Source organism: Triticum urartu, chromosome 1A (genome assembly GCF_056163025.1).
Source record: "Triticum urartu cultivar PI428250 chromosome 1A, HENAU_Tu73, whole genome shotgun sequence".
Lineage (NCBI taxonomy): Eukaryota > Viridiplantae > Streptophyta > Magnoliopsida > Poales > Poaceae > Triticum > Triticum urartu.
This window is the reverse complement of record NC_141873.1, coordinates 401,281,422-401,308,055: the sequence shown is the minus strand read 5'-3', so window position 1 is coordinate 401,308,055 and position 26,634 is coordinate 401,281,422. Positions and strand designations below refer to the sequence as shown.

The 26,634-nt window shown below is 45.7% G+C and overlaps 2 protein-coding genes across 2 annotated transcripts; both read right to left on the bottom strand.

Moving 5' to 3' along the window:
• Nucleotides 1-309: 309 nt before the first annotated feature.
• On the bottom strand, nucleotides 310-2,004 carry LOC147991430 (uncharacterized). The gene is made up of 4 exons (XM_087538666.1): nucleotides 1,669-2,004; nucleotides 1,037-1,313; nucleotides 480-953; nucleotides 310-434 (listed from the first exon to the last, which is right to left on the bottom strand). Exons 1-4 carry the CDS (start codon nucleotides 1,789-1,791, stop codon nucleotides 310-312), a joined length of 999 nt encoding a protein of 332 aa, XP_087394792.1. The 5' UTR covers nucleotides 1,792-2,004.
• Nucleotides 2,005-2,112: 108 nt separating this feature from the next.
• Nucleotides 2,113-3,798, bottom strand: LOC147991429 (uncharacterized). The gene is made up of 6 exons (XM_087538665.1): nucleotides 2,896-3,798; nucleotides 2,649-2,816; nucleotides 2,552-2,587; nucleotides 2,341-2,428; nucleotides 2,193-2,259; nucleotides 2,113-2,119 (listed from the first exon to the last, which is right to left on the bottom strand). Exons 1-6 carry the CDS (start codon nucleotides 3,796-3,798, stop codon nucleotides 2,113-2,115), a joined length of 1,269 nt encoding a protein of 422 aa, XP_087394791.1.
• Nucleotides 3,799-26,634: the final 22,836 nt, after the last annotated feature.

Here is a 26,634-nt window from a genome sequence, read left to right as displayed (position 1 = left end):
GTACCAGGTGAACTTTTATGTGCCAATTTTTAGGAGTTAAACTTACCCTCAGGGGTTGGCTTATATAAGCCGGAAAAGCAGCCGTAAGCATCATAGGGCAGTGCAAGACATTTCTGCAAAGGACATAACAGATTCATATAAACTACAAAGTGCATAGTGACGGCGGCTTATGCAAGTATTAAGGTCCATAAGCATGCGCAAAGGCATAGCAAAACTCAAAGTATTTTATACTCTGTTACAAGACTCCCTGAGTCTGAATGATGCGGCATTGTTTTTCTACAACGACATAAGCAGGTGGCGCCTGGCAATCTACTCTTGGGGTTGACTTGAAGCCTCCGGGTTATCCTTCTCCGCCTCTCCGCCGACTGCTTTGTCCTGGAAGGATGATGAGGCCCAGTCAATGCCACTCAAGGCCTCAAACTCAGCTTCATCATCTATTAAACCGGTTGGGTCGACTTCAGGGGCAAAGGTGTGCTTACGGATTGGAGGGATCAAGCTGACATTGTCGTAATGCGGCGTGGGGATTCTCCAATTCTCCTTGTCATAACCCAGCTGATACTTGGTGAGGTTAGTGTCGTTTTCAATTTGAGTGGCCACAGGGCGTATATCCCTCATGCAGGTGGTGAAATCCTTTTCATCAAATGGAGTGCCATCCTCCTTTAAACTTGGATACCCAAGAGTGATGTCGGCCGGGTCTAGCTCTGGTAACCAGGCTTTGGCCCGACTCAAAGCGGCTATTGCTCCGGCTCTTGCTTGGGCCCGTCTCAACTCTTGAATCCGCTGAGGAAGTACAGCAAGCCGTTGTAACACATCTTGCAAGAGGTGGGGCACATCATTTGATAAGTCTACAACGGCCAAGGCACGTTGTGACCCGATGTACAGTTGCTCTACTAGAGTATACACCACCTTCAATTTGATCAGCATATTCTGCTTGAGGTTTGTGCTCCTGGGGCCTGTGTTGGTAAGTATAAGGTAAACCTCAGGTAACAATTGAAGGAATATTTACAATATTTAATGCTTGCTTAAGATAACTTACCAAAGATCGCTGAGACCATCCGAGATATCTGGCGTTGTAAGCCGGTCAGTTCGGCTGTTGCATTTGCCAGCGACGCCTCTGCTGTCTCGGCCCGGGTCACCAGTCCGGCCTTTTCGTCAGTCCAAATTTTCTTCTCCGACTCAAAATTTTTCTTCAGCTTCTCTTGTTCAGAGACACTGAATTCAAATTTGGAGTTAGCCTTTTGAATTTCAATCTCCTGGGCTGCCAGGCGGTTCTTCAGGTCAGCAATCTCCGATTCAAATTGACTTATGGTGGCCTATATTGCACCGGATAGTAGTCAAGATTACGGTAAATAATATTAAGTCCCAAGCACTTTGCAAGCAAAGATACTTGACACTTGGGGGCTAATGTATACCAAAGCTTTCTAAATTATTAAGCCGGTCCTGGATATTAAGTCCCAAATACTTTGCAAGCAAAGATACTTGACACTTGGGGGCTAATGTGTATCACAAGTTAAAGGTATTGTGTTACATCCGGTTTAAATATTTTTCTTTAAGCCGGGCAAGCAGCTCTAACAATTTTTCTAAGTCTACATCATATTTATTCATAAGCAATAGACTTGGGGGCTGGTACAGTAAGCATGATTGAAAGTAAGGAAGCATAAGTCATACCTCAGATTTTTGCTGTATTTGCTTCACCATGTCAATTTCCAGGTCACGGCTGCTTTGCACCTGGTTGATATAGCCTGAGACGATCTCTCCAATACTCAAATGAGTATAGTCGGTGATATCCATCTTGGCCTTACGGCGTTCTAGCAACTCCTCTTTAGCCGAGCATTTGGCAAGGACGGTGGGCCTGGCCGGCTCAACGAATTGAGCCTTGAGAAATTCCACTTCTGGGTCAGCCGTTTTGACTGGGCTAGGTGCCTCCGGGTTAACAGAACCATTAAGAATATCTTCAGCAGGCGGGTCAGAAGTTGGTGCTGCAATGTCTTGAGCCGGCTCAGGCGGCGGTTGATGTGTGGAAGAGTCGGGAGTAGCTATACCCTGTTCCGGTTCAGTCACCACAGGGGTTTGGGCCGGCTTATCCTTCTTGGTTTTCTTCCTGGGCTTAACCTACACGCTGTGGGCAAAGCAGAGAAATAAGTAAAGAAACATGAAGAAAGAAAAACATAAGGTGAATAAATTGATATTACCCAGGGGTAGTCTTAAAAGCCGGCATGTTTGATTGCATGGACTCGCCGGATGAAGGAGAGGTATCTTGGTAATTGGAGTCAGAGGAATTGAGAGGTTGACGGATTAGACCCGCCAAAGGTAAAAAAGGGTATAAGTTGGAGATAACCTCAGTCCGACGCTTCTGGGTTGTGTCAGGCAAGCCGGAGGATAGATCTGCATCCTTGCTGGTCTGGGTCTGCCTCCGGTTTTCAAATTGCTGTTGCTTCAAAAGAAAGTCAGGATCTTGGTAAGCCAAAGGGTGTGAAAATCTTACTTTTCGGGTTACTCTTCGAATTTTCTGACGCGGCCGAAGCTTGGAGTCGGAGGAGATTATAGTTACCTCTTCCTCAACGGGTTGGCTGTTGCCTGTGTCTTCCTGAAAGAAGGTTAATATCAGTAAGGTAGTGATAAAGGAGAAAGGGAAATTAAAAAGTTACCTCTTCCTCATTATCATCAGAATCATCAAGCTGAAACAGCTCAAAAGCGCTTGGCTTCCTTTTCCTTGAAGTGGTGGGCTTGGCGGTTTTCCTTTCGGCTCTCTTGGCCGCCCTGGCTTTCTTGGCCGCCTCATGATCATATTGGATTTTCCAGAAGTTATCATTTTCCTGTAAAAGGTGATAAAAGGTTATGCGTAAGAATACAGTATAACATGATAAAAAAATAACCCGACGGCTGGAAACTTACTGCAGGGGCCGGGTTCTTCTTGCAAAAAGGTAGTAAGCCGAAAGTGTTACTATTCACTGTGCCCTCTTTCAACAAAGACTGAGTTGTAGCTTCCACTACGTCATCTGGTAAGTCATTAGGACTAGGACGCTGAGGGTCATCTTTCTCGCCTGAATAATTACACATTAAGCCAGGGCGGCGGCTTAATGGAATTATTCTCCAAGCAACCCAGACTCGGACCAGGTCAATGCCATCTAAGTCATTCCCTAAAAGAGCTTTAATCTTCTTGATCTTGGGGGTGAGTGGCAGACATTCAATAGCAGTCAACTTATCCGGCAGCGGGTGAGTAGGTTCAAGGCACAATGCACGGAAGCCGGGCAACGGGTTTTCACCAGCCGGAGAAGTATCTTGGCAGTAGAACCATGTCTGGTTCCAGTCCTTTGGATGACTTGGCAATTCAGCATAAGGGAACAGGCAGTCTCTCCGCCTTTGAATCGATATGCCACCAAGCTCCAGACTGGGCCCATTGGCCCGCTCATTCTGCCGGTTCAAATAGAACAATTCCCTGGACAAAAGTCGGCTGGGTTCTTCTCCAAGGTAGACCTCACAGAAAACTTTGAAGTTGCAGATATTTGACACGGAATTGGGCCCGATGTCTTGAGGTCTTAAGTCAAAAAAGTGCAAAACATCTCTAAAGAATTTTGAACCGGGAGGAGCAAATCCCCGGCTCATGTGATCGGTAAAAATGATCACCTCCCCTTCCTTGGGTTGAGGTTTCTCTTCAGACGGGTCAGGAGCATGATAAGACATGACATCCTTCTTTGGCAGATGGCCAGACTTTACAAACTCGGACAGTTTGCTCTCTGTAACAATGGATGGGACCCAGTTGCAGGTAACCGGAGGTTTAATAGCTTTGGGTGCCATTGGATAAATTGAAGCCTACAACAAGATAAAGGAAATTTTCCGTTTTATTATAACCCAGAGAATAAACATTATTGGGTTATTTAGGATGGCAGCTTAAGAAGGGGCCTAATGACATACAGGTAACTATGTGATAATGTTTAACAGCTGTAGGTATTAAATATGATTAAGGTTTTCTTAAGTCGCTAGAGGCAAGCGGTGCTGACAACTGGTATTATCTTAAACCGGTTACACGGACTACTATGGCTGAAACAGAGTCAACAGACACAGTTTTTGGCTAAGTGTGGAGCAAACAGGTTTCACAAATTGCAATTATTACTTTGGATCAAACGATGCTCTGGAAAGGGAAAATTTCTATACCTAAAACAGTACAGGGAAGTTCATATACTCAAGGAGGGCTTCCAAAACAAGGAAATGAGATCTGGTTTCATACAGAATAAGCACACAACATCCTCCGCAACAGTTCTATGTGGTTTTTATGATCTGAACAAGGTATTAGAGGTAAGAACTAATGGAGGTTGCGTCGGGCGACGATGAACGTCGACGAACTCAAGACAGTACTAATGCAGATCTGAGAAAGGGGGGAAAGAGAACTCACCGATGTGGAAGAACTGCGGAGGGTTGCCATTGTTCTCTGGTCAAAAAACAGGGTGATGCAGCGGCCTGAGTCGGTGAAGACGAGGTTTCCGACGGGGGCGGCGGCGGAGCTCGAGCGGCAGAAGAGGGAGTGTGAGGAAGAAGACGACCGGAGGAAATGAAAAAGACCTAGGTCACGCCTATTTATAAGGAGGACTAACTGAGACGACGCGAGACACGAGGAGACCAAGACATCATTATCCAGCGGCCCCGACGCCTCGATTTTCGAGAGGGTTAGTAAAGGCAAAGATCCGTTGAAGATATGATGAATTAAAATATAAGTTTTATTGAAGATGACATCACGATGATTTAACCCGGAGCCAGAGGATGACGTCACGGCGGGTTACAATTTTCACGCAAGACAGAAGACTAAAGGCCAGTTCATAAGGTTTTCAAAGATTGACATGAACCGGTTCAAATCAATCTGGGGCCTAATGTTGGGGATATGACTATTTGTGTAAGCCATCCAAGAGGGGCTGGGTTACGCAAATAGAGGTTCATCAGAAGCCCAAGACCAAGGCATGAAGATGGCGGTTCACTAAAAGGCTTAAAGGCCCACAGGCGACTCTGAGGCCCGTAAAGATAAACCGCCATGATGGTATAACTTGTACTGTAAGGTAGAAGTAACTAGTCGCCGAGCCGGACATTGTTTATGAGCCGGCCGGGACTCTGTAAGCCGCAGGGCGTCAACCCGTGTATATAAGGGGACGACCCGCCAGCGGCTTAGGGTGAGAAACAACTGATCGAGAGCCAGGCATAGCGTATCTCGCTCCCTGGTCATCAAAACCTCAAGCAATTCCAACCCAACTAGACGTAGGCCTTCCTTCACCGTAAGGGGCTGAACTAGTATAAACCTCGCGTGTCCTTGCCCCGATTAACCCCTTTAAGCTTCCTAGTTGCGATGGCTCCACGATTAAGTCCTTGCAAAAGGACATCTGCTATGACAATTCCACGACAACTACCGATACAACTCTACGCACGCTTGATGTTCGCTTTACCTAGAACAAGTATGAAACTAGAAGTACTTTGTAGGTGTTGTTGGATATGTTTGTAAGATAATAAAGAGCAAGTAAATAAAAAGTAGGGGTTGTTGTAAGTAAAGAAGCAATAAAGTAAATATAGCGAGTGTGGAAAAGTGGTGGTAGGAGTTGCTAAATTGTCCCTAAGCAATTGACTACTTTACTAGACCGATAGCAAGTATTATGTGGGAGAGGCCTTTGCTAGCATGTCATCCCTGACTTGGAATTCTATGCACTTATGATTGGAACTATTAGCAAGCGTCTGCAACTACTAACGTTGATTAAGGTAAAACCCAACCATAGCATTAAGATACATTGGTCCCCCTTCAATCCCGTATGCATCAATTTCTATGCTAGGTTGAAGTTTCTGTCACTCTTGCCCTCCAATACATAGTCCTATCAACATACAACTAACCCTATGGTGTGATCCACGCGCGCGCTCATATGATGGGCACCAAAGGACAGCAACATAACCACAATCAAATTAAATCAATCATTGCAATTCATCAACCACCGATAGGACAATGAAAATCTACTCAGACATCATAGGATGGCAACATCACATTGGATAATAATATGAAGCATAAAGCACCATGTTCAAGTAGAGGGTACAGCGGGTTGCGCGAGAGTGGACCGCTGTATATAGAGGGGGGAAGGTGATGGATATGTTGGTGAAGATGGCAGAGGTGTTGGAGTAGATCGCGGTGATGATGATGATGGCCACGGCAGCGTTCTGGCGCCACCGGAAGAGAAGGGGAGAGGGGGCCCCTTCGTCTTCTTCTTCCTTGACCTCCTCCCTAGATGGGAGAAGGGTTTCCCCTCTAGTCCTTGGCCTTCATGGAATGGGAGGGGCGAGAGCCCCTCCGAGATTGGATCTGTCTCTCTGTCTCTCTCTGTTTCCGCGTTCTTAGATTCTACCCTTTCACCGTTTCTTATATTCCCGAAGATTCGTAACTCCGATTGGGCTGAAATTTTAACACGATCTCTATCCGGATATTAGCTTTCTTGTGGCGAAAGAAGGGCACCAACTGCCTTACGGGGTGGCCACGAGGGTCAGGGGCGCGCCCCCTGCCTCGTGGCCCCCCCGGGCATCGTCTCGCGTGGATTTTTCTTCCCAAAAATCATATATATTCCAAAAAACTCTCCGTCAGTTTTTATCCCGTTTGGACTCTGTTTGATATGGATATTCTGCGAAACAAAAAACTTGCAACAAACAGGAACTGACACTGGGCACTAGATCAATATGTTAGTCCCAAAAATAGTATAAAAAGTTTCCAAAAGTATATGAAAGTTGTAGAATATTGGCATGGAACAATTAGAAATTATAGATATGACGGAGACATATCAGCATCCCCAAGCTTAATTCCTGCTCGTCCTCGAGTAGGTAAATGATAAAAAAGATAATTTTTGATGTGGAATGCTACCTAGCATAATCTTGATCACATATCTAATCATGGCATAAATATTAAGATACGAGTTATTCAAAGCAATAGTCTATCATTTGACATAAAAACAATAATACTTCAAGCCTACTAATAAAGCAATCATGTCTTTTCAAAATAACATGGCCAAAGAAAGTCATCCCTACAAAATCATATAGTCTGGCTATGCTCCATCTTCACCACACAAAATATTCACATCATGCACAACCCCGATGACAAGCCAAGCAATTGTTTCATACTTTTGACGTTCTCAAACATTTTCAACTTTCACGCAATACATGAGCGTGAGCCATGGACATAGCACTATAGGTGGAATAGAATGGTGGTTGTGGAGGAGACAAAAGGGTAAGATAGTCTCACATCAACTAGGCGTATCAACGGGCTATGGAGATGCCCATCAATAGATATCAATGTGAGTGAGTAGGGATTGCCATGCAACAGATGCACTAGAGGTATAAGTGTATGAAAGCTCAAACTGAAACTAAGTGGGTGTGCATCCAACTTGCTTGCTCATGAAGACCTCGGGTGTTGGGGATATTACTACTGGGCGTAAACCGGCCTATCTGGGCTGGGTTAACTTCGTCAGTAGTTAAGTATGTTAAAGCCCAAGAAGACAGAGGAGGGCTCAAGGCCCATGGTCGGTTCAAGGCCTGTAGCCGTAAACCGGCGTTAGTAATTAACTTGTATTGTAAGTTAGGAATAAGTAGATACCAAACCGGACACATCTGTGAGCCAGTATTGGGACTCCGTAAGCCGACGGGAGTCACCCGTGTATATAAGGGGACGACCCGGCGGCGGTCCAAGGACAACAAACAACAACTCGAGACATAGGCGAAGCTTATTTGCTCCCTAGTCATCGAAACCCCATCAATTCCATCACAACTAGACGTAGGCTTTTACCTTCATTGAAGGGGCCGAACTAGTATAAAACTCTCTTGCGTCCCTGTGTCCTCTTTAACCCCTTCAAGCTAACCCGTAGCGATGGCTCCACGACTAAGTCCTTTTTCTAGGACATCTGCCGTGACAAAACCACGACAGTTGGCGCCCACCGTGGGGCAATCGCACGATGGTTTCCGGTTCTTGGAGGGACGCTTTGAAGGACTCGAGGGCTACGCTGTAGGCCGGATGACTAAGAGTCGTCGCGGCAAGCTCTACTGAAAGCACAAGTGCTCCCTAGGTGGTTTTGATAATTGATGACAACATATCTCTTGTTGGACTAACATTTCTATCTAGCATGTTTCAGATAAGTTCAACAATGGAGTGGCATGGACTAAAGGTTGTGGGAACTCCTTCAAGATGCTAAGGACAAAGGATTGGCTAAAGCTTCAAGCTCAAGACTCTTCATTTTACATTTTAGTGATCCAAGATCACATTGAGTCCATAGGAAAAGGCAATACTATCAAGGAGGGATGAGGTGTTGCTTAATGAGCCTCTTGCTTCATGTGCTTAGTGATGTGCTCCAAAACCCTCAACTACTTTCCCATATCCACATATGACCTAAACCCTAAGCCAAACTCGGTCATACCGATTCTTTCTATCCGGCGCCATCGAGTTTCACATGTCATAAGCCACTGCCAAACCCTAGCAATTCGGTTCTACCGGTAGGGATCTTGGTCTCACCGAGATGGGATTGCAAACTCTCTGTTTCCCTTTCGTAACTTTTCGGTCTCACCGAAAGAGCGGATCGGTCCCACCGAGATTGCAATGTAAATTCAGTGTTTCCTTTTTGTAACTTTTCGGTCTCACCGAAAGAGCAAATCGGTCCCACCGAGTTTACCTGACCAACTCTCTGGTTAGCTTATTACCAAACTCGGTCTCACCGAGTTTGTGTAATCGGTCTCACCGAGATTACGTTATGCCCAAACCCTAACCATATCGGTCCTACCGAGTTGCATGTCAGTCCCACCTAAAATCTCTAACGGTCACTAGGTTTACCTTTTCGGTCCGACCGAGTTTGTTGATTCGGTCCCACCGAGATTGGAAAACTGTGTGTAACGGTTGGATTTTGTGTGGAGGCTATATATACCCCTCCACCTCCTCTTCATTCGTGGAGAGAGCCATCAGACTAAGCCTACACTTCCAGCATCCTATTTCTGAGAGAGAACTACCTACTCATGTGTTGAGGCCAAGATATTCCATTCCTACCGTATGAATCTTGATCTCTAGCTTTCCCCAAGTTGCTTTCCACTCAAACCTTCTTTCCACCAGATCCAAATCCTATGAGAGAGAGTTGAGTGTTGGGGAGACTATCATTTGAAGCACAAGAGCAAGGAGTTCATCATCAACACACCATTTGTTACTTCTTGTAAAGTGGTGTCTCCTAGATTGGCTAGGTGTTACTTGGGAGCCTCCAACAAGATTGTGGAGTTGAACCAAGGAGTTTGTAAGGGCAAGGAGATCGCCTACTTCGTGAAGATCTACCGCTAGTGAGGCAAGTCCTTCGTGGGCGATGGCCATGGTGGGATAGACAAGGTTGCTTCTTCGTGGACCCTTCGTGGGTGGTTGCTTCTTCATGGACCCTTCGTGGGTGGAGCCCTCCGTGGACTCGCGCAACCATTACCCTTCGTGGGTGGAGCCCTCCGTGGACTCGCGCAACCGTTACCCTTCGTGGGTTGAAGTCTCCATCAACGTGGATGTAGGATAGCACCACCTATCCGAACCACGGGAAAAACATCCGTGTCTCAAATTGCGTTTGAATTCTCCAAACCCTTCCCCTTACATTCTTGCAAGTTGCATGCTTTACATTCCGCTGCTCATATACTCTTTGCATGCTTGCTTGATATGTATTGTGTATGTTGAAATTGTGCCTAAAACTCCACTCAAACCAAAAAGGCCTAAAAATTGCAACTTTAGCACTAAGTGTCTAATCACCCCCCTCTAGACACATCTACTTCTAGATCCTACAAGTGGTATCAGAGCTTTGGTCTCCATTGCCTTGGTTTAATCACCATTGGAGGATGATGGATGTGTCTACCTTAGGGAGTCTTAGACATAGAGTGCCTATTCTTGATGGAGAGTATTTTCATGAGTGGAAAAATGAGATGCTTGTAATTTTCAATCAATATCATTTGAACAAGTATATTGCTAGCCCTTGTGCACCTCATATTGATCCTTTGCATCCTACCCTAGATGAAGATATTGACATGATTCGCAATCTTAGAACTATTGAGCTCATCATTAGAGGATTGCCCAAAAATTTGATTGCTAGTTTGCCTACTCTTAATTGTGCCTATACTATATGGAAATTTCTTGAGGAACGATTTCCCGATCATTCCTTGAAAACCTTGGATGAAATTCTCCATAAATCTATTGCCTTGAGTAAGATGAACTCTAGTGATCCCAGTTTTGGTAATTGTCTATTTGAACTTACCAATCTTAAGCATGCTAAAGGAGATGTTGGAATCATTAGTGATATCATATTCGAAGCTATAAGAATTCATAAAAGTGACCACTTTAATAATCATTTATCTAATGAATTACCCTCTCTAGGAAATGATGAGTCACAAGATCATGATGAACATGGATACTATGATGATGATGATGATAGTGACTTCGATCTTGATGATGCAATGAGACATTTTGGTCTTATGGCAAATCTTCAGGGATATGAATCAGGACGAAAGGAATGGGTTCTTGATAGTGGATGTACTGATCATATGACCGGAGATGAAGAGATGTTTCGTGAGCTTGCTGAAAATGACGGCCCTCGAAAATATGTCACCTTTGGTGATAATTCAAAGGGTAAAGTGGTTGGCCTTGGTAAGGTGGCCATCTCACATGATAGTTCCATTCAAAATGTCATGCTCATTGAATCTCTCGGCTACAACTTACTTTCAGTATCTAGACTTGCTGATTTCGGTTTGAATGTCCTATTTACTGAGGTAGATTGCCAAGTATTTCGTCGAGACAATCATAAAATGGTCTTTACGGGTATGCGTAGAGGTGATCTTTACATTGTCGATTTCTCTAAAAAGGCACAACCTAAAACTTGCTTTGTTGCTAAATCCTCAAAAGGTTGGTTGTGGCATAGACGACTAGGTCACGTTGGCATGAGAAACCTTGACAAGCTTATTAAAGGAAATCATATCCTTGGAGTTAACGATGTCATATTTGATAAGGATAGACTTTGAAGTGCTTGTCAAGCAGGTAAACAGGTTGGAGGAAGGCATCCCGTGAAGAACATCATGACCACAAGAAGGCCACTCGAGTTACTTCATATGGATCTTTTTGGTCCCAACGCCTACAAGAGTCTTGGTGGAAATTCTTTTGGTCTAGTTATAGTTGATGATTTTTCAAGATTTACGTGGGTGTTCTTTCTTAATGACAAGTCGCAGGTCCAGAAGATCTTCAGAAACTTCGCTAGGAAGGCCCAAAATCAGTTTGACTGAAGATCAAGAAGGTTCGGAGTGACAACGGAATGGAGTTCAAGAACGCAAATGTGGACACCTTTCTTGACGAAGAAGGGATTTCACACGAGTTCTCGGCTACGTACACACCTCAACAAAATGGAGTTGTTGAGAGGAAGAACCGGACGCTCATCGAAATGGCAAGAACGATGCTTGATGAATACAAGACGCCGAAGCACTTTTGGGCAGAAGCGGTTGAGACAGCTTGTCACGCAACAAATCACTTATATCTTCACAAGCTACTCGGCAAGACGGCATACGAGCTTCTCACCGGTAACAAACCCCAAGTTGGATACTTTCGAGTATTCGGCTCAAAGTGCTACATTCTTGATAAGCATCATCGTTCAAAGTTTGCTCCTAAATCTCATGAAGGTTTTCTACTTGGTTATGGCTCAAACTCTCACACTTACCGTGTCTACAACAATTTCACCCGAAAGGTTGAAGAGACGGTAGATGTGAAGTTTGATGAATCTAATGGCTCGCAAGTAGAGCAATTGCCAATTGATGTAGGAGACAAAGACCCTTCAGAAGCAATCCAAGACTTGTCCATTGGCAAAATTCGTCCAACGGAGGTGAAGGAGAGTACTTCATCCGTCCAAGTGGAAGCTTCTACTTCACGACAAGGTGAACCAAGAATCGACACGGAAGCATCCACAAGTGGGACACACCAAGATGAAGAAGACAAGGAAATGCATCAAGACGAACATCAACAACCTCTTTCTCCACCTCGACAAGAGAACGACGACGTCAACAATGAAGAAGGCCAAGAAGAAGAACAAGATGAAGAAGATGTTCAACGAAGACCCAAGCAAAAGCTCTCGCGAGTTCGAGCAAGAATTGCCAAAGACCATCCCGTCGAGCAAATCCTCAATGATATACAAACCGGGAGAATCACTTGCTCAAAAACTCGTTTAGCTAACTTTTTTGAAAACTATTCATTCATCTCTAGCATTGAACCTATGAACGTTGAAGAAGCATTGGAAGATCCGGATTGGATAAACGCTATGCATGAAGAGCTACACAATTTTGAGAGAAACCAAGTTTGGACATTGGTTGAGAAGCCCGACAACAACCACAACATCATTGGTACCAAATGGGTGTTTCGCAACAAGCAAGATGAAGATGGACAAGTGGTTCGCAACAAAGCACGTCTCGTCGCCCAAGGGTACACACAAGTCGAAGGTATGGACTGTGGTGAGACATATGCTCCCATTGCTAGACTTGAGTCCATTCGCATCTTACTTGCCTATGCTAATCACCATAATATCACCTTGTACCAAATGGACATTAAAAGTGCTTTTCTAAATGGTGAAATAGAGGAGGAAGTTTATGTCAAACAACCTCCCGGCTTTATCAATCCTAAGAAACCAAATCATGTTTACAAACTTCACAAAGCTCTTTATGGTCTTAAACAAGCTCCTAGAGCATGGTATAAATGCTTGACCAAGTTCCTTATTACAAGTGGTCTTGAAATTGGTAAAATTGATTCTACTCTTTTTACTAAAAGGGTTAATGGAGAACTATTTGTATGCCAAATTTATGTCGATGATATCATATTTGGTTCAACTAACCCTCTCTTTAGTGAAAAGTTTGGAAAGCTAATGTCAGAGAAGTTTGAGATGTCTATGATGAGTGAACTCAAATTCTTTCTCGGTTTGCAAATCAAGCAAACTAAGGAAGGTACATTTGTCTCTCAAACGAAGTACACCAAGGACTTATTCAAGAAGTTCAATATGCAAGAATGCAAAGGTATGTCTACACCCATGCCTACTAGTGGACATAATGATTTGACCAAAGATGGTGAACCGGTTGATCAAAAGGTTTATCGCTCTATGATTGGTTCATTGTTATACCTATGTGATTCACGTCCCGATATTATGCTAAGTGTGTGCATGTGTGCACGATATCAAGCTGATCCTAAAGAATGTCATCTTAAGGCTGTGAAAAGGATAGTGAGATATTTAATCCATACACCAAATTTTGGCATTTGGTATCCTAAGAGGTCTTCTTTTGATCTTGTTGGCTATTCCGACTCGGATTATGCCGGAGACAAGGTTGATAGAAAGTCCACTTCGGGTATTTGTCAATTTCTTGGTAGATCTCTTGTGTCTTGGTCTTCCAAGAAACAAAACTCGGTATCCTTATCCACCGCCGAAGCGGAATACATTGCCGCTGGTTCATGTTGTGCTCAATTACTTTGGATGACCCAAACTCTTAAAGATTATGGGATCTATGTGAAACATGTTCCACTACTTTGTGACAATGAAAGTGCTATCAAAATTGGTCATAATCCTGTACAACATTCTCTAACTAAGCATATTGAAGTTCGTCATCATTTCATTCGAGATCATGTTGCTAAGGGTGACATTGATCTTAAGCATGTTCGCACCGATAAGCAATTAGCGGATATATTTACTAAACCTCTTGATGAGAAAGTGTTTTGCAGGTTGAGAGGAGAATTGAACATCATTGATGCTTCGAACTTGGAGTAGAAACTCCATTGGATACATGCAAGACATGAGCTTATGACTAATCCATGATATATCTCTTATGATAACTATCTTATGTCTTGGATATATTTGCACCTTGCATGTTGTCTAACCCATGTAGGTGCTTGGTTGAATCTAATTCCATGAGATTGCGACTCACTCACATCTTGAGTAATCTCTACATTGCCAAGTCTCTACACAATGGTGGTTGAAGACAAGGAAGCACAAAACCATTCAAACATATCCTTTGACAAATTCTATGTTGAGCTTCATGATTGTCATTTTTGGATACACAAGTGCTCTTCCTTGCAAAGAACTAACCCATGTAGGTAGATGAAGTCAAACTCCAAGTGGTGCTCCCAACTCTTGATGAGCTACATCAACCTCGAGCACCCACACAAGTTCAACTACATGAGCAAGAACCACACCACCACCCAAGGTATGTTATTCCATCTTAGAGAAGCTTTACTCCAAGACATGAGTCAAAGCAACTCAACAAGATGTGAATACATCAAGATGCTTAAACGAAAAATGGTAACCCCATTTTGAGCTTAAACGATAAGTATGACCTATGATCAAGTGTCCTCACTTGACTCCTAAGTCAATATACTCTAACCTAGGTGACTATGTCACCGCCCAACTCAAGATGAAGTTCTCTTGTGTTCTTTTCTGTGTTATTGCATTTGTCTCATGCATGTTTATTTTCTTTCTCTTTTTCAAAAAAAAACTTCATCTAGATCTTTCAGTTTCTTCTCTTTTCTCTTTGTTTTTGTTCTGCATTTTCTGCATTCAATTCCTTGCAAATCCTTCAGGTAATTCATTGCAAATCTTTGTGAGATCCTACATGTCTAGTGAGCTGAGGTGACAAATGTTTTTCTCTGTGTAAACTCGGTTTCACCGACTTGTAATTTTCGGTCCAACCGAATCCTTTCGGTACCACCGAAACATACCACTCGGTGCCACCGACTTCGCAACAGGAAAAACAGTTTGCCACTTGTTCTATATTTCTTCTGATCCAGCTCTACCCAATGAATCTTGTCCTCTACAAGCATCACACTTTTATCATTGCTTTGTTCTGAGTCTCAAGGACCAAACCTATACGACGGATTCCAGAAGCCCTTCTTGGAAATTGATGTCAAATGGGGAGAGAGAGATCACATCAAAGCTTGTAGGAGAGAGATCAGATCAAGGGAGATAAAAAGTCTCAAGGACCAAACCTACAAGAGAGAAAGTATTAAGGGGGAGAAAGAGATTTCTAGGGGGAGAGAATACTCAAGGATCCCAGATGCTTGATGTTTAAGAGGAGAGATGTCACATGCCTTTTTGGGGGAAAGACATGTATTTGCATGAAGTTCTATCCATTTGTATCTTTCAGCTCTGATTTTCTGTTCCCTAACTTCTCCCAATATCCCATGTAAGATTCAGGGGGAGCAAGACACCTAAGGGAAAGAAATCAGTCAAATTCATTGCATATGTTTATTCTTGGGGACATGTTGAATCCAATGTGGTACCTTGTACTCACTCTCTACATGTCATCCCAGTCTTGGTATTCTTGTGGTTTATTTTGTTTGCTCTGGCTAGTGGATGTACCTGTGTTATCTAACTTTGTTTGTGCAGGTTCATTCCATCCTAAGCCAACTCAAGACCACAAGGTAAGTATATGCATCAAAATCATGAGTATGAGGAGTTCTTGCTTATGTACATACTGTTTGCAAGAAGGACTCATGAGCATGAAGGTATTTTCCTTGATAATCTTTTGCTCTGATGCATATGGCCAAGATACATGTAACACTTTGCCTACTCTGTCATGATTATGCTCTCACATGCTTCTATATTTTATATTCATATGATTGCATACATGTAGGGGGAGCCTATGCTTGTTACATGTCCTTCCAAAGCTTTACTTGCTGTTCTTTATATCTTTATCTAAAGCTTTGATGTATGTTGCCATCAATTACCAAAAAGGGGGAGATTGAAAGCACAAGTGCTCCCTAGGTGGTTTTGATAATTGATGACAACATATCTCTTGTTGGACTAACATTTCTATCTAGCATGTTTCAGATAAGTTCAACAATGGAGTGTCATGGACTAAAGGTTGTGGGAACTCCTTCAAGATGCTAAGGACAAAGGATTGGCTAAAGCTTCAAGCTCAAGACTCTTCATTTTACATTTTAGTGATCCAAGATCACATTGAGTCCATAGGAAAAGCCAATACTATCAAGGAGGGATGAGGTGTTGCTTAATGAGCCTCTTGCTTCATGTGCCTAGTGATGTGCTCCAAAACCCTCAACTACTTTCCCATATCCACATATGACCTAAACCCTAACCCAAACTCGGTCATACCGATTCTTTCTATCCGGCGCCACCGAGTTTCACATGTCATAAGCCACTGCCAAACCCTAGCAATTCAGTTCTACCGATAGGGATCTCGGTCTCACCGAGATGGGATTGCAAACTCTCTGTTTCCCTTTCATAACTTTTCGGTCTCACCGAAAGAGCGGATCGGTCCCACCGAGATTGCAATGTAAATTCAGTGTTTCCTTTTTGTAACTTTTCGGTCTCACCGAAAGAGCAAATCGGTCCCACCGAGTTTACCTGACCAACTCTCTGGTTAGCTTATTACCAAACTCGGTCTCACCGAGTTTGTGTAATCGGTCTCACCGAGATTACGTTATGCCCAAACCCTAACCATATCGGTCCTACCGAGTTGCATCTCAGTCCCACCGAAAATCTCTAACAGCCACTAGGTTTACCTTTTCGGTCCGACCGAGTTTGTTGATTTGGTCCCACCGAGATTGGAAAACTGTGTGTAACGGTTGGATTTTGTGTGGAGGCTATATATACCCCTCCACCTCCTCTTCATTCGTGGAGAGAGCCATCAGACTAAGCCTACACTTCCAGCATCCTATTTCTGAGAGAGAACTACCTACTCATGTGTTGAGGCCAAGATATTCCATTCCTACCATATGAATCTTGATCTCTAGCTTTCCCCAAGTTGCTTTCCACTCAAACCTTCTTTCCACCAGATCCAAATCCTATGAGAGAGAGTTGAGTGTTGGGGAGACTATCATTTGAAGCACAAGAGCAAGGAGTTCATCATCAACACACCATTTGTTACTTCTTGGAGAGTGGTGTCTCCTAGATTGGCTAGGTGTTACTTGGGAGCCTCCGACAAGATTGTGGAGTTGAACCAAGGAGTTTGTAAGGGCAAGGAGATCGCCTACTTCGTGAAGATCTACCGCTAGTGAGGCAAGTCCTTCGTGGGCGATGGCCATGGTGGGATAGACAAGGTTGCTTCTTCGTGGACCCTTCGTGGGTGGTTGCTTCTTCGTGGACCCTTCATGGGTGGAGCCCTCCGTGGACTCGCGCAACCATTACCCTTCATGGGTGGAGCCCTCCGTGGACTCGTGCAACCGTTACCCTTCGTGGGTTGAAGTCTCCATCAACGTGGATGTAGGATAGCACCACCTATCCGAACCACGGGAAAAACATCCGTGTCTCAAATTGCGTTTGAATTCTCCAAACCCTTCCCCTTACATTCTTGCAAGTTGCATGCTTTACATTCCGCTGCTCATATACTCTTTACATGCTTGCTTGATATGTATTGTGTATGTTGAAATTGTGCCTAAAACTCCACTCAAACCAAAAAGGCCTAAAAATTGCAACTTTAGCACTAAGTGTCTAATCACCCCCCCTCTAGACACATCTACTTCTAGATCCTACACTACATCAACGACGCAGGCTGGGGCCCCGAGGCCGGCTCAATTGAGTACGGGTACCGGGTCCCCTTTGGTAGCATTCACGTTTTCATTGGCAAGATCGGTGAACCGGGCCCTGAGCTGGACGTCTGCACCGACCTCGTCGAGACGGCTCATCGTGCGCGATCCGTCCGGGTTAAACCGGCCATGAAGCGTGCCTTCATGGGAGTCATCCATGGAGGAAGTTATGAGGACGGATCGGAATTTCGCGGCGCGACCGTCGTTTGTTCCGGTGACGAATCTTCGACCGGAGAAACTGAATCTCTTTATCAGCTACAAGATGGCCGGATTGGGAGCTGTTCCGATGGCGACAGTATTCTGGACCCCTCTGATCTGCCCAACCGGGTTGGAATATTCATGGCCGGAACACAAGCAGCGCTTCATTCTTCGACAGCTGCGGCAACGATCTCCAGTTCAGCAGCGGCGATGGCTGCTGGGGCAGGTGGCCCTGTGCGCCCGCCGGCTCAGGTTTTATCAGAACTATTTGATGCGTTGGCTGTGCTTATGGCGGAAGTTAATCCGTCGGATCAGGATGTTCACAACGCGGAGATTGCAAAGGTAAAAGAACAGATCACCCAGGCCAAGGCGGATCTGGCGGCTGAGGACACCAGGATGGCCGCAGAGCGGGCCGCTTTAGACGCACAGGCCTACAGGCTTATGTTGGACCAGAGCGCGTCGCATGAAGTCATGAGGAGGAAGCACCGATCCCGCTTACCTCCGGTTTTCAAGGCCAGAGACCTTTTCAACACTCCAGGACCAAGAGCCGACAATCCGCTGGAGGGAAACCGGGCAGAAGCCCTAGGGACCGGTGCACCGGTTCAGCCTCGTCAGATGGACCCGCCTCGTCAAAACACCATTATACCTCAGGCTGCTTTAGCACCTTCGGGTCACTACTCCAACCCAATGGACAATCTTTTTGGCGCTGCTGCACGGCTGGAGGCCATTCCAATTGAAGGTGACTCGCCGTAGGCAGTAGAGACGCGACGGGTCAAGGAACTTCTAAGGACAGCTTTGGCCCAACAGGAAGCGTACTCGTACAGCCGCGACCGGATCCACTTGACCCCCCGTCCAAGCTGGAGCTATAGCAGACATATGGATGAGCCAGTAGTGTCGAGTAATGAACGACGTGGGGCACCCCGTGACAACAACCCGGCGGGTGGTGCTGATAACGCTCAGGGAGTGGTGGACCGAGCCTGCGCATGTAGGGAGGCCGAGTTAGCCACACAGCATCAGGCTCGGCAGCTCACGCCGGTTCGTCCAACCACCTTGACTGAACCTGGTGTTACTTCTAGTTCCTTGGGGGTGCCTTGCCTTATCCCTGCTTTACGCAACGTGCGCCTGCCCAAGGATTTCAAAGGCCCGCGCAAGGTACCAAATTACATGGCGGATCAACCTCCAGAGACATGGGTGGAGAGCTATGAGATGGCCATGGAGATGCTTGATGTGGATGACGCGGCGTGTGCGAAATACTACACCATGATGCTTGAAGGAACGGCCCGTATTTGGTTAAAAAGCTTGCCGGCTAATTCTATCAGTTCATGGGCCCAATTACGAGCCCGGTTTATCAGCAATTTCAAGGATACCTGTAAACAGCCTATGTCGATAGTGGACTTAGCTGCATGCGTCCAGGAGGAAGGAGAATCAATGACTCATTGGGTGCGCCGGGTTTCACAAGTGTTGCACTCCTCAGACTGCATCAACGCTGACACCGCAGTATTAACCCTAGAAGGGAACTGCCGGTTTGGGCCCCTGAAGCTGAAGTTGGGACGGATGAAGCGTCATTGCACCGACATGGGGACCCTCATGGCCGCTTTGGTGAAATATGCTGATTCTGATAGTACCAAGGATCCCGAGTCTGATGATGACAAGACAGGGAAAGGGAAGAAGAACAACAGTTCCAAAGGTCAGCAGCATCACTGGGCAGGCAATGGTGGTGGAGGCAAGCGTAAAGCGGATGGTAACATGGACTTTGTGGCTAATACCAACGCACAAGACAATGGCTAGCGATGCAAGGGTAGACCGAAAAATCGTAATGGAGCACCCAACCCTAACCCAAACCGCCTAAACTATCTGCTAAGCCAGCCCTGTCCAAGACATGGGACGAAGGAGGCACCAGCAAACCACCTTTGGAAGGATTGCTTTATTATGCAGGAGTTCAAGAATTCTAATAATTTCCGGTATGATCACGAATCTGGCGGTGGCTCAGGATCCGAGCCGGGTTATGGTGGAGGAAGTTCCGGTTCAGGATTCAATGGTAATCCGGGCGGACATAATGGTCAAAATAGTCAGAACAACCAGGGTGGTTACAACCAACAGCAGCAACAGTCAGGTTACCAGAGCAACCCAAAGCAGTTGAGTAGTGGGCAATACCATGTCTTCACCACTAGCTTGGACAAGCGAGACCGGAAGGTTCAGAGGCGGGCGGTCAACTCTGTTGTACCGGCCATACCCCGTTATCTACGTTGGTCAGAACAACCAATCATATGGAGCAGAGAGGATCACCCTCCCTAGGTCGATAATCCGGGTCAGTTGGCTCTAGTGGTGGCACCTCAGGTGGGAGGTTATAAGTTCACCAAGGTGCTCATGGACGGAGGGAGCAGCATTAACATCCTGTATTATGAGACCTTCCGTCGTATGAGACTAACAGATAAAAATCTCAAACCGTCTAATACAGTGTTCCACGGCGTAGTGCCAGGCAGATCAGCGTATCCCGTTGGTAAGATAGCTCTGGAAGTGGCCTTTGGGGATGACCATGATTCCAGGTCGGAGACATTGACGTTTGAAGTGGTGAAAATCCAGAGTCCATATCACGCACTGTTTGGGCGACCGGCTTACACCAAGTTTATGGCACGACCCTGTTATGTGTATTTGCAGCTCAAGATGCCGGGTCACAGGGGGACAATAACGGTTCACGGAAGCCGCAAAATCGCTTTGGAATGCGAGGAAGGAGATGCGGCTTATGCAGAGTCGGTTTGTGCCACCGAGGAATTGAAGTACTATAAAGACAATGTTGATCCGGCGAACATGACTCCGTTGAAGAAGCCAACTACGGAGCATGATCCAGCCCTGAAGTTCAAATCGGCAGCAGAAACTAAGCTTGTTGACTTCATACCTGGTGATTCGTCCAAGCAGTTCAGCATCAGTGCCAACTTGGATCCAAAATAGGAAAGCGCGCTCATCGAGTTCATCCGTGAGAATCGAGACATTTTTGCATGGAAGCCCTCTGACATGCCAGGTGTACCGAGGCAACTCGCTGAGCACACACTTAATGTGGATCCTAAATACAAACTGGTGAAACAGTTCCTCCGCCGGTTTAACGAAGAAAGACGCAAGGCGATTGGAGAAGAGGTAGCCAGGCTCTTAGCAGCTGGCTTTATTGTTGAAGTTTTTCACCCTGAGTGGCTTGCCAATCTGGTGCTGGTCCTCAAGAAAAACGGCACCTGGCGCATGTGTGTGGATTACACAGATCTTAATAAGGCTTGTCCAGCAGATCCCTTCGCCCTCCCCCGTATTGATCAAATTATTGATGCTACGGCGGGTTGTGAGCGTTTAAGTTTTTTGGATGCGTATTCTGGCTATCATCAGATCAAAATGGCAGTTAAGGACCAGGAGAAGACAACATTTATAACTCCCTTTGGAGCCTTCTACTATGTGTCTATGCCCTTCGGGCTCAAGAGTGCCCAGGCAACTTACCAACGGTGTGTACAGAATTGTCTTCACAAGCAGATTGGCCGTAATGTACATGCTTACGTGGATGATATCATGGTTAAGTCCAGGGAGAAGGAAACTCTGATTGATGATTTGAAGGAAACCTTTGATAACCTGAGAACATACAAGATGATGCTTAATCCGGACAAGTGTGTCTTTGGTGTGCCGGCGGGCAAGCTATTGGGTTTTCTGGTGTCCAACAGGGGAATTGAGGCTAATCCGGAGAAGATCACGGCTATCACCTCCCTGGCTAAACCGAAGTGTATCAACGATGTTCAACGCCTGGCAGGCCGGATTGCCGCGCTAAGCCGGTTTATCAGTCGCCTTGGTGAGAAGGCAATCCCTTTGTATCAGATGTTGAAAAAGACGGATCAGTTTGTCTGGAGTTCTGCTGCTGATGAAGCATTTGAGGCCTTAAAGCGGCAATTGGCCAATCCGCCTGTGCTCGCCGCTCCCATTGACAAGGAGCCGTTCCTGCTATATGTTGCTGCTAATGCTCGGGCGGTCAGCGTGGCTATTGTGGTGGAGCGAAAGGAGGCAGGTAAGGAGCATCCGGTTCAACGTTCGGTCTATTATATCAGCGAGGTGCTCATTGAGTCCAAGCAAAGGTATCCGCATTGGCAGAAGTTGGTGTATGGAGTTTTTATGGCAAGCTGGAAGCTTAAACAATATTTCCAAGGGCACCCAATTACGGTGGTCAGTTCTGCTCCTTTGGGAGATATCATCCAGAACCGGGAAGCAACTGGCCGGATTGCAAAGTGGGCCATAGAGCTGGGGCCGTATGGTTTGAAGTATGTGCCTCGGACAGCGGTTAAGTCTCAAGCACTTGTTGATTTCATCAATGATTGGACGGAAATGCAAGCACATGAAGAAAAGCCCGATCACACGTATTGGACCATCCATTTTGACGGATCCAGGCAGTTGGAAGGCTCAGGGGCTGGAGTCGTATTAACTTCCCCACGAGGTGATAAGTTTTGTTATGTTCTCTGCTTAATGTTCCCTTGTACTAACAATCCAGCTGAGTATGAGGCCTTGCTCCATGGTCTCCGGATGGCTAAGGAGATGAATCTAAGTCGAGTTAAGTGCTTCGGTGACTCGGACCTTGTGGCTCAGCAAGTGTCTGGCACTTGGGACTCCAAGGACCCACTCATGGCAGCGTATCGTCGGGAGGTGGATACTGTTGCAGGTTATTTCAAAGGCTATCAGGTAGACCACATGGACCGGCGGAAAAATGAAGCGACGGACGCTTTAAGCCGGCTGGGCTCTCAGCGCAAACCGGTCCCGCCCAATGTTTTTCTGGATGTGCTACACAACCCATCGGTCAAGATCCCCGGTGAAGAGGATTTGGCTATTCCTGATCCGGAGGCTCAATTGGTGGCGGCTCTTCATGTTATTCCAGATTGGACGCTTCCTTACCTGGCGTACAAGAACTGGGGCGAGTTGCCAGAGGATGAGATTCTGGCCCGGCAGATAATCCGGCGATCCAAGTCCATGGCTATCATTAACGGCGAGTTGCATCATTGCAGTGTATCAGGAGCTTTTCAACGCTGCGTGTCTCCTGAAGAAGGCCGTGAAATTTTGCGTGAGATCCACGAAGGAGATTGTGGTCACCACGCCGGTTCAAAGTCTCTGGTGGCTAAAGCGTTTCGCCATGGCTTCTATTGGTTAACTGCTCATGCGGATGCGGAGGATCTGGTCAGACGATGTGATGGTTGCCAAAGGTTTTCAAGACGTGCTCATGTACCGGCTCAAGAATTGAGAATGATTCCAATTACTTGGCCGTTTGCGACTTGGGGGCTGGATATGGTTGGGCCTTTCAAAAGGTCCAAAGATAAGAAGACCCACCTCCTGGTGGTGGTTGACAAGTTTACAAAGTGGGTGGAGGCAGAACCTGTTAGCAAGTGTGATGCGGCCACGGCGGTCCAGTTCGTCAAAAAGGTGATTTTCCGGTTTGGTTTTCCGCATAGTATTATCACAGATAATGGTACCAATTTGTCCAAAGGTGCTATGAAGGAGTTCTGCGAACGGGAGCACATCCGGCTCGACATTTCATCAGTGGCACATCCATAGTCCAATGGTCAAGCAGAAAGAGCTATTCAAGAGAGCTTGAGAGGCATCAAGCCCCGGCTCATGGTTCCTTTGCAGAGAACGCCGGGTTGTTGGGTAGAAGAATTACCATCTGTGTTATGGAGCATCAATACAACGCCCAACAGATCAACAGGATACACACCGTTCTTCATGGTTTATGGAGCGGAGGCGGTTCTCCCCAGTGATATCTGTCATGATTCACCTCGTGTAACGGCTTATATTGAAGCGGACAACAAGACAACATAGCAAGATGCTTTGGACCGATTGGATTAAGAGCGTGACATCGCAGCCGCCCGATCGGTGATTTACCAGCAGGATCTTCGTCGTTATCACAGTCGCCGAGTCAGAACCAGAACCTTTCAGGAAGGAGATTTGGTGCTTCGGCTCATCCAAGATCAAACTAATATGCATAAGTTATCCCCACCTTGGGAGGGGCCTTTCGTGGTCAGTAAGAATCTGCACAACGGGTCGTACTATCTGATCGATATTCGAGAGCATAAAGACTCACGTACATCAGAGGAGGAGACTAACAGGCCGTGGAACATAGCTCATCTTCGGCCTTACTATACCTGGGCCATTGGCTATACTTATGTACATATTACGACAATGTATATATTATGATTAAATATAATAAACCGGAACCTCAGCTAAAGCGGGGTATCTGTTCTTTTACATCATGTGAGGTTACACGGAGTTGCTCTAAAGCGGCCTCCGGTTTACCCCTTGAGTTCGCTTTTTAAAAGCATCATGTTATATCACTTGGGGGTTTGGTCGTGTCCGAACCAATACCATGCCTCTTGATAGGCAAGAGCCACCTGATCACTTGGGGACTTGGTCATGTCTGAACCAATCATGCCTCTTGATCGGCTTAAGGCCACAGAATCACTTGGGGGCTTGGTCGAACCCGAACCATGACCATGCCACTTGATCGGCATAAATGCCACGGTTTCATTTGGGGACCTGGCTGACTAGAACCATAGTTAGACCTAACGGGAGCTTGGTCGTGTTCGGCCATGGTAACACCATCTGATCAGCTCAAATAAACCTTTTTTGCAACGTTTTGTCATTGCACTTGATTTACACTTTTTCTTTGAAGGGTTTTTTTTGCCTTTTATTGCGTTTTTTAAACTGACAAAGTTTTCAACCAATCCATTGACGGAACACAGTTCACGTCAATCCGGAGACTATTTGCCCGGTTTGATCCTTGTTGTTAACATCCTCTTACGGAGTAACACGATGTTTATTATAACCCGGCACGGCTTACATGGTAAACTAGAGTCATATATATACAGGAGCTGTTATCTCCTCAATAGTGTGGGTTTGCAAAACTCCGCTTCAAGATTGGCCAAGCCAACTTCACACTCAACGATGGCAGGTATTATGTATCTCAAAAATTTGATCATATACTTAAAATTTTGTTTTGGATGTTTTATATGCAGACATCATATTCCGCCTCACGGTACAACCGCGGTGGCACTTGACGAATTTCTCATTTCAGAAAGTGCTTTGGAAAGTTCATTACCACAGGAATAACAAATTATGCACGAAGGCATATCAACATCAAAGGTATCAGCTAGCCTATTACAAGGCAACATGGTGCCCATAATAATATAATTGTTTTTCGCAAAGGAGAGGCAGTTTTAAAACCAGCTTCCGGTTCAAGCTTGGTCACCAGCCTGGCCTGATAGTTGTGGGTCATCCTGCGCCGCTTCAGCCTCCGTTTCTCTACCCAGTGGCTGGAAATCCACAGTTGTCCAGTCGATTCCCATTAATGCTTGAAAAACAGCTTCATCATGGATCAGCAATGACGGGTCAATATCGGGAGCGTAAGTATGCTTACGGATTGGAGGGATCAGATTTTCCGATTCATGGATTGGTGCAGCTATTCGCTTGTTCTGACTGTCATACTGGGCTTGATAATGAGACAAGTCTGCTTCTTTAGCCAATTGACAGGCTAGCGGGCGTACCTCCCGGTTTATTGCTCGTAGATCCGCTTCACCAAATTTTGACCCGTCTTCCTTCAAGCTGGGATAGCCCTGAGCCGCTTCAATAGGATCAAAATCCGGCACCCAGGCTTTTTCCTGGATTAAGGCATTGATTGCACCAGTTCGGGCAGCAGATTTCTTCAGCTCTTCAACCCGGGCAGGAAGCACCGACAGTTTCATCAGAGTATCTTGAATCAAAGTGGGTGCCGGTTTGTTATGAGATGCGGTACAGATGATCCGCTGGGCACCAGTATACAATTGTTCAACCAATGTATAGGCGGCTTTCAGTTTCTTCCGCACATCTGACCCCAAGTGACCAATGCGTGTCCCTGAAATACCATAAAGGGTTAATAAACCGGTGACTCTGTAAGAAGGCAGAGCCAATTCAGAAGGCAAACTGGCTTACCAAAGATAGCAGTAGTCATGGCATGCACGTGCCGCTTTATGCTGGTCAGTTCATCCGCTACTGGTTTTAGTGCAACCTCGGCATCCTCTGCTCGTTTGATCAAAGCGGACTTTTCAGTGGCCCAATCCGCCCGCTTCTTCTTGAAGCTCTCCTTAAGTTGTTCCATGGCGCTTAAAGCGCTGGCCAATTCCTCTTTTGCTTTGGAGGTTTCAGCCTGTTGGGTTTTCAGGTTTTCTTGGAGATCGGTGACTTGGTTTTCTTTCGTCTTCAGCTCCGCCTGCATGCATACAGATATATGCTTCAACAAATCGGTATAAGGATTCAAGTACCAATCACATAACAAGTTATGCACTTAGCACTTGGGGGTTAATGCATATTCGATCTTCATCTTTCAATTGCTTGCAAAGTCCCAAGATCAATACAAGTATTCAACTTGGCACTTGGGGGCTAATGGCTATTTGATCGTATGTATATTCTGATGCGGCAATCTCAATTACTTAAAGTACTGGTTTAACTACGCTAAGTTGAACCGGCCCTTGGGGGCTACATCGGCAAAAGTTCTAAGTATTAAGATTTATGTTAGTAAGTCCCGGTTTGAAAGAAGATTACAAACCGGCCCTTGGGGGCTAAGGAGAGTCAGTGAATATTGAAGCGTACAAGCAAGAAAGAGCATATGGAAGTTACCTCGTATTTATCCTTCATCATATTATTCAGACTGGCTTCATAGTCACGGCTGGCATACAGCCGGTTCAGGTAGCTGGAATGGATATCTTGGGCATTTAGAGCAGCGTAAGTTGCTAGATCAGCATTCCACTTGCCTTTACCAAAGGCAGCAAATTCTTCCTTGGCAGAATGTTTTGACAAAGCAACAGGATTGCTTGGCTCGGTATGGCCAGTGCCAG

Excerpts from the sequence above, each read along its gene's own strand:
- LOC147991429 (XM_087538665.1), bottom strand. The coding sequence starts at position 3,798 with ATGGCACCCAAAGCTATTAAACCTCCGGTTACCTGCAACTGGGTCCCA. Across the intron at positions 2,588-2,648 it reads CTGATGATAATGAGGAAGAG|GAAGACACAGGCAACAGCCA; the intron begins GTAACTTTTTAA and ends ACCTTCTTTCAG. Across the intron at positions 2,260-2,340 it reads AACCCAGAAGCGTCGGACTG|AAGATACCTCTCCTTCATCC; the intron begins AGGTTATCTCCA and ends ACTCCAATTACC.
- LOC147991430 (XM_087538666.1), bottom strand. The coding sequence starts at position 1,791 with ATGGATATCACCGACTATACTCATTTGAGTATTGGAGAGATCGTCTCA. Across the intron at positions 1,314-1,668 it reads AAATACAGCAAAAATCTGAG|GCCACCATAAGTCAATTTGA; the intron begins GTATGACTTATG and ends GGTGCAATATAG. Across the intron at positions 435-479 it reads CAGCTTGATCCCTCCAATCC|ATGATGAAGCTGAGTTTGAG; the intron begins GTAAGCACACCT and ends CCGGTTTAATAG.